We start from the raw sequence: 14,029 nt of genomic DNA on the forward strand, positions 1-14,029 counted from the left end.
ATCTGGTAAAAGTTGTTCACTGCAGTTTCTGGGCTCTTCAAAAAATTCATTATAGCCAGGTTAGAATCTGAAAGCAGCTGAGTCATTAGGAAATATCATTTAGGAGGAAACTTTAAATAGCCTATTGAATGTTCTAGTGCTAAGCATCTTGGCTCACTCAGTGCTCCCTGAATCCATTGGGATGATCTCTCCAATGGATGTGTGTTAGCCGTGGAGGGGCTCATGACTGTAGGCAGCATCAGCAGTGCTGCCTTGTGCTGCTGGAAAAACTCATCAAGGTTTCTATCCACACAGCTCCCATCGTCTGAATGGGAGTTGGGGGTGTCCTTCACTTCAGAGCATGAAGCACAAGGTTTTAAGTTTGGTCTTTTTTACTACGTGGTGGAGTCAGCTTCTTGGTTTGGTAGTCTACAACAGAAATTTGCAATCAGTTAAAATGCAGCAGCATTTTTTTGTTCATTAAAATATAATGATATGAAACAGGTTCTGATCCCGTGTGCATGCACTTGTCAGCTGTGCAAGGAACAAAACTATTCACTGTCATTTGAGATGTCAGTTACAAGTGGTTTTCTTCTATGTAGTCTCACCTGTGTGATGACTCTCTTTAAATGGAAGGAGAGCCCTGTGAAGCACTTCCAGTGGCAGTTCATGAGGGATCTGTAGGGGGAAGAGCCTGCAGGACCCAATTTGCTGTTGGAAAATTGCAGGTTTCTGCTTCTGTGCCCTCAGGATGGACAGCTGGCTGGAGCAGCTCTACCATTGTTCTTATTCTCTGAGTTCTTGGCAGTGGCTGCTTCTAAAGGTCTTCAGAGGCATTATAAGCACAGCTTTGCAATGGATTGGATGCAGTTCTCTTCTTTCTCTGAGAAGAACATTAAATCAGATAAACCCCAGTGCTCAGTGCCCTTAGTAAATGGCTCTTAGGAAATAATTGTACAGCAGCTTCTTTTGGCAGGGATCTTGGTTTAGGCATTTCAGCTGTCTAATCTGATTACTCCTAATCCTTGAGCATCGCTTCATTTGTGGTGAAAATTATTTGATATACGTGTACTCATACACACACATATACACCATATATAAATTGGCAGCTGAGGATTTGTTTATATGGGTATGTGAAACCCATCTTAGTCCTCTGATCTCAAAAACTCAGAATTGTTCAGTGCTAGACTTTTCAGTCCACTTCATAAATAAAAAAGAATGTGGAAGATAATTGTCACCCAGGTTTTTTCTGTGTATACTGTGTTATGAAGAAGTAACTAAATATACTAATTACTATAGAGATAACTAAATATGCTAACTATAATATTAGTTTTTATTAGTTTCTAATTAATGTAGTTATATAATATAACAGTGTAATGATTTTGGTATTATATATAATATGATATTAATATTGTTATTGGAATATCAGGGATTTGTTGCTGTTCTGTGATAGGCTTTGGGGTTTTCTATTTTACCTTTTCATTTGTAGTGTCATTGTTTTGAAATGTATATTTCTTTGGAAGTATTGAAAGGTGTGGAGGCTTTTTGGGGGGATATCTTTGCTTTAGTTAGTTAGTTAGTTTTAATTCTGGATATGGCTTTGCATCAGGAAAATATCCTTGCTGTGAATTAGAAGGAATTCTGTGGGTGACAGCACTCCACAAGGTTTAGCATCTCTGCCAAAATTCCTTCAGCTACCATGTATCACTTAGAACTTTCTTATTCCTGCTGGAATAAACAAATCCAGTGTTCTGAGTTGATGAGAGGTAGGCAAAAGACTTCCATATTTCTTTGCTAGATCTCCTAAAGCACCCAGCTGTCCAAAGCAGACATTTGGTGCAGATGTGTTCCATGGTCAGGGCTAGGGGAGTGCCAAATTTGCAATCACCGTCAGTGGCAATTATGTGCGATTGTGTGTCATGGGGAAATCTGTGGTTTTCCCAACATGCTTGCTGCTCAGCTTGTACATAAACATGTGGCCATTTGAGGTGTGGCAGAAAGCCATGGAAAAACAGCAGGGCCTTTTGGAATGGCCAGTTTCTCAGGTTGCTGCAGGCTTTTCTCCTTATTTACCAATGAGATGGTTTTTACAAGACTCTCCCCAGAAAGGAAGCATCAAAATCCTTGATTTCTGTGTTACTCAGTCATGTGTTGTCATGGTTTAATTGCTTAGGTACAAACTTAGATGCCACAGTGGCTGTGTTGACTTTTGTGATTTCAGTTTCAGAAGTCCAGGCTTTGCTCAGGGATGTGCAGCTGTTCCTTTCAAATGGCTTTGAAAGCCGTTCCTTTTGGCTGGTACCAGTTTATGTGTGTGCAAGTCTGACTGTTGATTCCCAAGTCAGTCTGGAAGAGCCAACATTGGTACTGTACTTGTGAGGCCAGAGGATTGGGTTGGTGACTCAAAAAGACTTGCTGCCATTCTGGGGCTGTGTCAGCTTTTTTACTTTTGCACAGCTTCCTCTTGGTGACCATGAAAATTTTGGGGTAGTGAGCAATGAAGAGACCCCTCCCCTCCCCCCCCCCCCCCCCCCCCAACAAACCAAATACTCCCATATCAGTCCCTAAAAATGGATTCAGATTGCAGCATGAGAATGGGAGACCACACTTCCCCATCCCTGGCAGTGTCCAAAGCCAGGCTGGACGGGGCTTGGAGCAACCTGGGCTAGTGGAAGGTGTCCCTGCCCATGGCAGAGGGTGGGACTGAATGGGCTTTAAGGTCCCTTCCAATCCAAACCATTCTCTGATTTTGTTTTCTGTTAGAGTATTCCATGTGTCAAGCCTTGCCTAAAGAGCTAATTAAGTTAAAAAGCTTATTATTTTCTTCTGCTTGGTGTGTTTACAGGGTGTAGCTTCTGAGTGAATATTCTGTTTAAACTCTGCTTGTTATGTAAATTTAAATCACTTCTCATAATGCCCGCTCACTCTTTATATTCTGGACACTTTAAAGGCCTGTGTTCACCTGTGTTGGTGAAACAGCCTTATTTGGGCTGTACTTGGAGGTCACCAAATGAGGGTGAAAGAAACTGAAGCTGGTGAGGGCTATTAAAGCTTTCCTGGCAGGCAGGTGACATAAGCTGGTGGCACAACAGTATGTGAAGAACAGCTGCTGGGTTTTTTGGGACGAGCTGTTGAGTGTTCAAGTGGTGAGGAGGAGCATCATCACCATTCAGACGTGGCCTTGCTTGTGGAATCAGCTGAGGACATCTGCCCTGCACGGCTCCTGCAGGGTTCTCTGCTCTGTGCTGCCCACAGCACTCGATGCTGGCTGACCATGCCTCGCTCTTGTGGCCTGGGTGCCATTTCCCAGCTGAGCTCTTTGCTGAGCTCTCAGCAGAGGGCAGCTGGAGCCCTGATCCTTCAGGAAGCTGGCCAGGCTCTGCTTGGCATCGGCACTGCTGGAGCCAGCCCGTGCTGCCTATGGGGGAACAAAGCCAAGTTCTCAGCCCGTCTGACCTAATGGGCTGTTTTAGCTTAGCTGAAGGAGTCTTGCCTTTCAGATCTTTATATTATAGCGTAAGAAAGCCTTTCCAAAGGATTTACTGCCCTAGACTGAAACACTGAATCCCTCAACGGATGGGAATAATGAAGCTAGTGGGGTTACTGTATGGATAAACTCCAGTCAGTGATGTGCTTTAGAACAGTGCTTGGCAAGGGGGAGATTGGAAGCAAAACAATTTGGAGGTAGCTTTATTGCAGGTGTTTGCTGTAAAGGATACCCAAAAGAGAATAGTGCCAGGGGGAGCAGGAGCACAGCAGGATGAGGTATGTGAAGGAACAGTGAGTCCTTATAATGGCCCTTTTAATGGTAGTGCAGCATTTTAGTACATGGCATTCACAGATAAGTGACTCACAGCCATACAAAAAATCCCCAAGGAGAGTTTAATATTCCAGGAAAGGTTTTGTGTGATCTCGTGGGTGACTTTCAAAGAAATTAAACCAAAAGTTATCCATAAATAGAGCTTGCCCAGCAAATACTGGTGTGATTAGAGTAGACCTTAGTGATGGCAGTTGTTGTAACTCCAGTGAAATAAAACTTTGGATTGTTTAAAAAAGAAAAATGTCTGTATTATATGGAAGATAAGTGCATATTAACTTTTATAGAGCTTGGAAAGTGTTGTGAGGTCTGCTGAGGCAGCACTTCCCTGTAAGCTGCAGCTGTATTAAATTGGCACCGTTGCAGTTTCATGCTTGGCTTTTACCCTGACAGCAGAATTGTGCCCCATTTGGTCTGTCAGGACTCAGCTGATCTCTGTGAATGCTTTGGAGCACTCAGCTGGCAGAAATCTCTTCATTTGCCTGTGTGTGTGTGTTTATTTATTGATTTTTGGCATAGCACCCCGACTGCGCTTGCTGAGCTGGGCGAGTGCCCATGGCCAGGGCAGCAGTGCCTGCCTGGGCCAGGCAAAGAATGGAGGGCACTGGTGCCAAGGCAGATTGAGGTGAGCAGGCAGGAAATCATGGCATAGGAACCAGCTGGCTGGAATCACATTTGATACCAGTCAGGAAAGCAGCTGTGTGAGGGGCAGAGGGACAGCTCCATGCGATTGGGAAATGCTCACACGTGTGATGCTGTTACACAACCCAGGCAATTTCACTTGGATGCCCCTTCCTTGGTGGCCAGACATGGCAAATGCCATGAATGAAGTTGTTTCTGCTTTGGTTCTTTCTGGCAGCTCCTGCTGTCCCCTGCCCCTGGATTGGGGATATTTCCAGAGATACATTTTTTTTTCCCCAGGGAAGTGATGTGGCACATATCTTTTTTTTTTTTTTTTTTTCTTATTTTTTTCCTGTTTGTTTTTTTTTTCTTTGTTACAGGAGTAAAATTACAAAGCCAAGTATCTATGTTCTGTCCAGGGAGGTCTTTTCATGTTCACCTAGAATCACAAAATTGAGAAATTGTGGAATGGTTTAAATTGGAAGGGACTGTAAATTCATCTCATTTCACCCTCTGCCAAGGGCAGTTACACCTTCCACTAGCCCAGGTTACTCTGTGTCCTGTTCAGCCTGGCCTTGGACACTTCCAGGGATCCAGGGGCAGCCACAGCTTCTCTGGGCACCCTGTGCCTGTTTGTTTTTTTTTTCTTTGTTACAGGAGTAAAATTACAAAGCCAAGTATCTATGTTCTGTCCAGGGAGGCCTTTTCATGTTCACCTAGAATCACAAAATGGAGAAAGTGTGGAATGGGTGAAATTGGAAGGGACTGTAAATTCATCTCATTTAACACTATGCCAAGGGCAGTTCCCCCTTCCACTAGCCCAGGTTACTCTGTGTCCTGTTCAGCCTGGCCTCGGACACTTCCAGGGGTCCAGGGGCAGCCACAGCTTCTCTGGGCACCCTGTGCCAGGGCCTCCCCTCCCTCAGGGAAGAGCTGCTTCCCCAATATCTAATATCTTCTAAGTTTGAAGCCATTTCCCTTTGTCCTGTCCCTTGAGGCCTTCTTTGTCCAGAGTCCCTTTCCAACTCTCCTTAAGCCCCCTTAGGCACTGGAAGGCTGCTATAAGGTTTTTCCCAAAGCCTCATTTTCTCCAGTCTGAGGAGGCTCTTTCTGGAAAATTAATTATTTCTTGGTCCAGCAACATTTGTTCTAGAAAATTTTGTTCACTTTTTATTACTAAGGACAATTAAAGGTTTGATCAAAATCAAAGGTGAAAGGCTTTTTGTGCCTATAAGTGTTTAAGGCACGTAGAGGTTGGTAATACTGGAATATTAAAGTTACCAGATTTGAAATCACAGGTTTCAGTACTGGGGATATAATTCTCCACTATTTCTTTCTGTTCAATGCTTTTAGTTTAATTTTTTTTACTACTGTATGCCTTTGGATAACTCTGTTTTCTTTGTATTTCATTCTAGAAATTGGTCCAGTGACAATAACCACAGATCCCAAGAAATTTCAGTTTGAACTTCGGGAACTTTATGTTCAGGTGAGTAACTTAACCAAGTTACTGTGTGGTTCTAGCAAAGACTGTTTCCTCATGCCATCTTTCCTCTTGTGCTGATATTTCTGCTGCAAGTATTCGTGAGGATGTAGATCACTTACCTCTGTCATTTTGTCTGCACAAACTGTCAACTTCCTCCTCCTCCTAATTCCTTTTTCTTAGTTTACATCATTGTGTGGAGACTCTGTTTGATAACACAAGAAGGAATAGTTAGGTAATGCTAACATTTAGTTGGCATTTTGATTAGTCCTGCCACTTGTCCACAGACACTTTAATGGACTTACACTGTATTATGGATATTACATTCCATGAACACCATTCAAGCAAGAGGACTATAAGAGCCATCTGGTTTTCCATAGGTGCTGCCTTTCCTGCCATGCATTACTTGACACTTACTGATTCAAAAGCTTCTTAGACCACAGAACATCCTGAGTGGGAAGGGACCCACAGGACCAGCCCCTGTCCCTGCCCAGACACCCCAACAGTCCCACCCTGTGCATCCCTAAGAGTGGTGCCCAAATGCTCCTGGAGCTCTGGCAGCCTTGGGGCTGTGCCCATTCCCTGGGGAGCCTGGGCAGTGCCCAGCACCCTCTGGGGAAGAGCCTTCTCCTGAGCTCCAACCTGACTCTGCCCTGACACTGCTCCAGCTGTTCCTTCAGCCGATAGAAAGAAAGGAGGAAGTACTGGAGTGGAGTTATCCTTACTGACAGAACATATGCTCCTATTGTCCTGTCTTTAACCAAGGAAAATGCTTCTGACCTGTGGTGAACCTTGCTGGAGTCAGTAGTGCCAGACAGGCTCTCCCTCAGAAACTGGCACATGATATAATCCCTGTAAGAACAGATGGCTTGAAGATTACTTTAAAAGTTGGCAGGAGGTTTGAAATGCAGAGAAAACAATAGCTATTGTGGTTTTCTCCTTCATGGGGAAATTTAAGCTTTAAATCTCCATCCAGTTTTCATGTTTTGTTTCCTCAGTAGTTGTACTAGACAGTAATTGCAGCTGTTTCTAAAAGGTGGATGATTTAGGTGAAGCTTTTGGGAATTTCAAACTCTTAATTTCTAATCAAGTTGTTTAAAAGTTTCTGTCTATTAATTTTAAATTTCATTCTGTAATGCTTGCTGCTTGATCACATATTTCCTAATTACTTTCAAGATATGCTTATTCTGCTCTATTAAGGCTGTCAGTGACTTGTATTCATCCATTGTATTGGTGAAGGGCAAAAACAGAAATTAAAAAATGATTTGAAGAGGACTGATAGGTCATATTGCAATAGAGAAAATATAAACACTTTCTACAGGTTTGTTACCAGTATTTTTCCAAAATGACTGATAAGAGATGCAAGAGTGAATGTTGTGGAGGTAGAAGAAATTTTGAGCTGGGTTCATTTTGAGAAAGGGCATGGACCAAATATTTTCGTAAATGAACAAAGCTAAAATTAAGGTGAAGATAAATATTTCAAGGCATCTTGTGTATAAAACATATTATATCAAAATATGCTCAACTTGTCCTCCCTGAACATCAGGGTAAGCCCAGCTCTTGTTTTCCATTCATCTGCACAGAATAGTTGGAGGGTCTTTTGGCTGATATTTGATATCAGGTAAAAATTGGTCTGTGTACATTTCACTGCAGAAACTGGGCCCTGTTCCTTTTACATTCAGAGTGATAAAGGACATATTCCTTGGATACAGGATCAGCTTAGGAGGTGTCACCTATATTTCATCTATAATTACATTTGAATCATTCTTACAGACAGTGTGATAAGAACATGGACTTAGGCAGCAATGGCTCCTTGGTGTTGTTTTTGGTTTTTTGGTGTCTGTTTGGTTTTGGTGGGTTTTTTTAGCATATTTTTTGTGTATTTCTGTGGGCCTGTTTAAACTGAAGGGAAAATTAAGCTTCCTGAGCTTCACTCACCTCAGCTTTTCCAGAAAGCTTCACAAAGTAGTTGTATTTAATTTCAATTTGGAGAGAAAGGCAGGAAATACTGAATGTACTGAATGGAAAATTTTCTACTTTAAAAAAAAAAAATTAAGTAAAGACAATACTAATGTTAAATGTTAGGAAACAATTCTGCCTGTGAGGGTGGGGAGGCCCCAGCACAGGGTGCTCAAGGATGATGTGGCTGCCCCTGGGTCCCTGGACATGTCCCAAGCCATGTTGGACAGGGCTTGGAACAAGCTGGAATAGTGGAAGGTGTCCCTGCCCATGGCAGGGATGGCACTGGGTGGGCTTTAAGGTCCTTCCAATCCAAACCATTCCATGATGATGATGTTTTGTTGTTCTACCAGCTGCCTTTTAAGAGTATTATTCTACATTATAGGAATTAAAAAGTCCATGCATGTTCTCAGAGCAACCATTTAGCTCAGTAGTGCTTTACATGTTCTATGTAGAAAACAGATGCTGCCTTGCAGAATATTATGAGATGATAATCAAGTAGACTTGAAGTGGGAATAGACATTTTCCTGTTCCAAGTAGATGTCTGTATAAATTAGCTATTATTTTGACTTTGCCCACAAATTAAAGCTTTATGTGGAAGAGTCTTCTGCTGAAAGAATTTGGATATGCTGATGTGTCCCATTGGACTGTATAGGCATTGCCAAAATAAAGTTCTGACATGTGTCAAAAATCTTCTTGGAGAGTTCTGTCTTGAATTTCAGGCTGTCTGGAGTCTGCCACTTGCTTTTCCCATAAAACTAAGGCTACATTTAGGAGAACTGACTTTGAAGAAGGGCAGTTGTTCTTATATGACTTACAGAAAAACAGTGACCACATGCTTATTCTTTAGCATAGATGAGAAACTTATTGATGTTCTTCTTGTTAATATTTCTTTGAAATTGGATTAAGGATACTGATAGATTAAACTTGTTCCCAACATGAACAAGGACTGAGGACAAACAAAATTCAAAATTCTTAGGTATGAAGGACTACTCTCTTTTTGCTTTCTTCTTTCCCAGCATGTGTAGATTTGTATATATGTATGTGTGAAGGCATGTTTATTGTAAAAATAAAAGAAATCAATTTTATATTTAAATTTTATATTTAGTACTTAACGTGCAGAGATCTATTGTAGATGACAGGGCAAATTTTACAGTTTGTAGCAGCACTTTGGAAAGTTCTGTCTTCAATATGCCAAGTTAATTTTTATGTAAGTTGGCTTTTATTTAAACAGTATTTTTCCCAAATTCTTAATTCAGTGAGAAAAATGAATCCTTTCCTATAAAGATAAAGTCATACTTGGAAGCATTTTGATTGAACACATGGTCTGAAAAACCTCCAGCTCTGCAGCTGCTGCAGTGCAGAGCTGTGGGAGCACAGCACCTGTGCCCTCTGCTGAGCTCCCTGTCCCAGGGCGCAGTCCAGGGCAGGCTCTGGCTGCTCTGGTGTCCAGAGGTGCTCCCGGAGCTCGGCTCTGCCTGCCTGGGACCATTCCCCATGGTCTGTGCCCCTGACCTTCCGTGACTGCTGTGTGCTACCGGGGAAGGGGAGATGCCAGCCAGGAAGGGAGCGTGTGAGTGTGGGAAATGGAGCTGTCACAAAAGCGGGACAGGACATCGATAAGAGTGACCGTGACACCAGCCAACATCAGGGCTCTTCCTTTGACTTTATATTCCCTTTGGAATTGTTGCAGTTGCTGCTTGTATGTTACAGCACTCTGCAGAAACCATAAAATCCTTAGGGTAGAAAAGGTGAATAAATGATTAGAGGCTGAGGAAGTATCTGTCTTGAATGTCCCAAAAGAAAGTAACTTACTTGGTATGTTTTTTTTTCCTTAAAAGAAAAAAAGTTATGTTTTATTTCTGCTTTCGAATAGGGTGGTGGAGACTGTCCAGAGATGAGCATTGGGGCAATAAAGATTGCTCTAGAAATTTCCCTGCCCGGCTCTTTCATCTATGTATTTACTGATGCCCGATCCAAGGATTACAGACTGACCCATGAAGTGCTTCAACTCATCCAGCAGAAACAGTCACAGGTACTGAGGGGATTTGCATTCCCAGCTGGGTTGTGTGTTTAGTGCTCTGTTTTCTCGATGACTAAGGGTAGAATTCTCCTGTGTGAAACTTGGTGAAATCTTTTTACAGATGGGACCATAATCCTGCATTCTAAGTATTTAATTTTTTTTTTTAATAGAGTTAACTGATCTGGTTAAGGAAAAATTTAGTGGAATTTTTTTTTTATCATTGTGAATTAAATAATGCAACTGAATCTTCTACCAGCATATGTGGTTTTGGCAGCTTATCACTTACATGGATTTTTTTTTGTTGCTCTAAAAGACGTATTATGTGAATGACAGGGTTGATTGATATTTAAATGGATTTTTGTCTGTTCCTTTTCTTCTGCATTGCTTTTTCCATCATTATTGAATTCAGTGCCTCTGTCCATGCAGAGTAACAAACTCATCTTGACTGACATATTCTGTTGTCTTGCCTTAATGCTGCTGTGGCAGTGTTTTCCTCACCTATGCACCATGTGTCCAATGATTCACTGATTGTTTTTAAATCCAGGTGGTGTTTGTGCTGACTGGAGACTGTGATGACAGGAATCATATTGGTTACAAGGTCTATGAAGAAATTGCTTCAACAAGTTCTGGTCAAGTTTTTCACTTGGACAAAAAACAAGTGAATGAGGTAACTTTGCTTGAGTTTTGCAATCGATAAAGAAAATGAGGCAAGAGTTATACTGTAAATCTTTGAGACCTGGTGGTGGGTTAGGGAGCCGAAGGCGAACTTCTAAATGTTCTGGTCTTAGTATGTGGCCTCTGTTCCACCTTTCCAATCCTTCCTTTCTCCATCTTCTATATCAAGATGCAGTTCTTGACTTTTGTTGACAATAGGGAAGTGTGAAGTGGCACATCTTACTAGAACCTCCCTAGCTTCCCTCTGCCTGTGCCAGAAAGCTTCCAGGAGAAGAGCCTTTAAAAAAAGGAGCAGTTCTGGGCTCTGTGTGATGTAGTGCCTTTTCTGCTCAAAACAAGAGCACACATTCAGCTTTAAACAAGCATTTTGTGAACAAGCAAAGGACGTTTACTTAGCCTGGACAAAAATGTTCCCCTCATAGGATAGATAGTGTGAACTCTCAGGTTTCCATTGTTCACAGAGTCATGGAAGTAACTTTTTAATTGAGGTTATCACTGCAGTACTTCTGCCACCTCTGCTGCCCTCCTGGTAACTGTGGTTCCTGACCCACAGCTATGAATGACAGCTATGAATGCTATGAAAGTTCCCATTTGCTTTGGGAACTTCAGTGAGTCTCAGACAGGAATGAAACTTCAGAAGTGCGTGAGAAAACAGTTTGGAGAGAGGTGAAATCACATGGTATTTATCTGGAGAGCTGGAATTGTTTATAATGTTGTAAACATTCTCCTTTGAATTCCCAGTGTAGAAAATAACTAGCTGAAGTTTTTAATAAAAATTTACCCTGGTTTGTTCCTTCTTCTTTATGTTGTAAAATTTTGACAATGATAAATGTTGGAGGTAAATTGCATTTTTCTACAGCTGTTGCCTAGAAAAATTGAAGTTCTCATTGGGAATGATAGAAGCTATTGGCAGTGATGTGAAGGTGATCAAAAGAAGAAACTACTCAGAAGATTTATCCTCCAAAAATTAGGTTAAAGTTTGGAAGAAAAGAAGTTACCTGTTTGGTTGGTTCCTGGCCTGCATTTTGCTATTATCTAGAAAGGGTAAAACTTCTCTGTGAGACTCCATGAAATCCCTTTATACAGAAGGGATCATGATGGAATGAGATGGTCTTTAAGGGCCCTTCCAGCCCAATCAGTTCTGCGACCGTCTGATACTGCCAGCGGGGGATGCTCTTTGCCAGGACTGTAGTTTTAGGGTAAAGGTTTGGTTGGATTGTTGTGGTTTTGTTTTCTTGTGCTTTTGAGAGGTAGAAGTGATCAGGTAAAGCCATTTGTAGGTGCTAGACAGCACCGTGTTCTGGAGTGGAGCTGGCATGAGCTGCTGTCCCGGGTGCCTGCTGCTGCTTTCTGAATTTGGCACTTCCCTGTTTCTAAGAACACTAGCTTCTTCCTGAAAGGACAGACTGCCTTGGAGTTTTGGGTAAGGTTTTAAGCAGGGGGTTTCAGTAGCTGCTTTCAACCCCTTCCAGCTTCATCGCAACATCGCAACATTGCTTTTGAGTAAATAGTAATGGAATTGTAAAGTTGTAAAATGTCCTGAGTTGCAAAACACCTTGAAGATCATCTCATTCCACCCCCTGCCATGGGCAGGGACACCTTCCACTAGTCCAGGTTGCTCCAAGCCCCATCCAACCTGGCCTTGGACAATCCCAGGGATCCAGGGGCAGCCACGGCTTCTCTGGGCAACCTGTGCCAGGGCCTTACCACCTCTACACAAGAGCAGAGGGTGAAATTAGTAGGTGATATTTTTGCAGTGGTTTTTTGATAGAGAGGGAAAAATACAGCCTATAGCCACTGGAAAGAGATGCTTAAACAGTGTAAGAGGTTGCCTAAGGTGGAAAAAAAGCAACCCCTAAATAACTTTCAGAAGTGTTCCACAATAACTGCTGAACAATTTGTGTTAAAGCCAAACCCAAAAGACTGCAATTTTAGTGATTGTTGACCTTACATAAATCTGTGTCTGGGCCAAGTGACTGTGAAAATCAGTAGACCAAATTGCTGCCATCCCCAGTACAACCTCTGTGGTTTCAGTTCTGGATCAGCATTGATTCCAAGAAGCACATCCCTCAGTGGGTGGATGCAAACAAACAGGACATCTTGCAGAGATCTGATCAGCTGTTTATGGGATAGCCCTCAGGCAGGATTCAGCTGCAATCAAGCAATCACGCTTGCCCTCCTTTTTCTCTGAGGAGTCGATGATGTGTAAAGAATGCAGTTTATAAATGCTGAAGCACACTCACCGTTGTGGGCCTAGAGACAGCCAGTGCTGGACTGGGGATTAGGGAATAGCTACAAAGTCTCTGCCGAGTACCCTGCCAAACCAACGACTTGTTTTGTTAAAACATTTTGATTCTTCTACCCCCCAAAAACTCAAACAAAGCTATTTTTAGTATATAAAGTTTCAAACCACTCCTCTTGTTCTTGCCCTTTGAGCATTAAGTGCAGAATGAAGCAATATTCTAAGCTAGATACAAGGAAACACAGCAAAACAGTACTTGATACACATCCAATGCTTGTGTACTGAGAAGACTATGAAAACTTAGTGCCTTTTTTTTTACTTCTGAAAAACGTGTTCTGATTTCAAATACTACGGTTGACTTGGGCAAAGTTATTAGTGATTGATAAAGTTGTGTTGGGTTCAGTCCAGCAAAGCATGAAATACATATGTACCTCCACTTACCTGCTGAAGGTAGCTCATCTAAGAGCTGGGATGAAGGTCCTGTTTTTACAAACTCACTGTGATTTCTGTGTATTAGATAAATGAGAATATTTATCTAGTTAGAGTATCAAGGCCCCGTCCCTGGGAGTGTTCAAGGCCCATGTTGGGGCTCTGAAAAACCTGGCCTATTGGAAGGTGTCCCTCCCTATGGCAGGGGAGTGAGACAAGGTGGACTTCAATGTCCCTTCCAACAGAAACCATTATAGAAGCATAATATTCTGAAATGTTGTCCCCAGGGTCCTGGAAAGCCTTTATCAAAGCATTGAAGTCCTGGTTTTGAAAAGTGTTTTGTTAGTTGAGATTTCTCTGGTTGCTTCTGTAGACTCAGGGCTTAATTTACAATAATTGCTTGAAATTTAAATTAATCACAGAATATCCTGAGCTGGGGAGGATCTTGGAATCTGCAAGGATTGAGTCCAGCCCCTGGCCCTACCCAGACACCCCAGCAATCCCAACCTGTGCATCCCTGGGGCCATTGTCCAAACTCTCCTGGAGCTCTGGCAGCCTTGGGGCTGTGCCCATTCCCTGGGGAGCCTGGGCAGTGCCCAGCACCCTCTGGGGGAGAACCTTTTCCTAATCTCCAGCCTCACCCTCCCTGGCACAGCTCCAGCCCTTCCCTCAGGTTCTGTTCTCATCTCATTGAATATTCATCAAGCATGGGTTAAATTCCCTGTTAGGAGCAGATTCTCTATTTTCATTAACTGTGTCCAGTTTCCAAAAGGTACTAATTTTGACTTGAACTGAAGTTACATT

General features: G+C 42.4%; 1 protein-coding gene across 1 annotated transcript in view; it reads left to right on the forward strand.

Moving 5' to 3' along the window:
• HMCN1 (hemicentin 1) overlaps positions 1-14,029 on the forward strand; it is a 165,486-nt gene that overhangs the window by 25,146 nt on the left and 126,311 nt on the right. The window contains exons 2-4 of the mRNA XM_041420752.1: positions 5,833-5,903; positions 9,733-9,891; positions 10,424-10,546. Coding sequence (XP_041276686.1) covers positions 5,833-5,903; positions 9,733-9,891; positions 10,424-10,546 — 353 coding nt within the window. The remainder of the gene's footprint in view (positions 1-5,832; positions 5,904-9,732; positions 9,892-10,423; positions 10,547-14,029) is intronic.

The sequence above is a fragment of the Onychostruthus taczanowskii genome, unplaced genomic scaffold (assembly GCF_017590055.1).
Source record: "Onychostruthus taczanowskii isolate IOZ18803 unplaced genomic scaffold, ASM1759005v1 scaffold65, whole genome shotgun sequence".
Lineage (NCBI taxonomy): Eukaryota > Metazoa > Chordata > Aves > Passeriformes > Passeridae > Onychostruthus > Onychostruthus taczanowskii.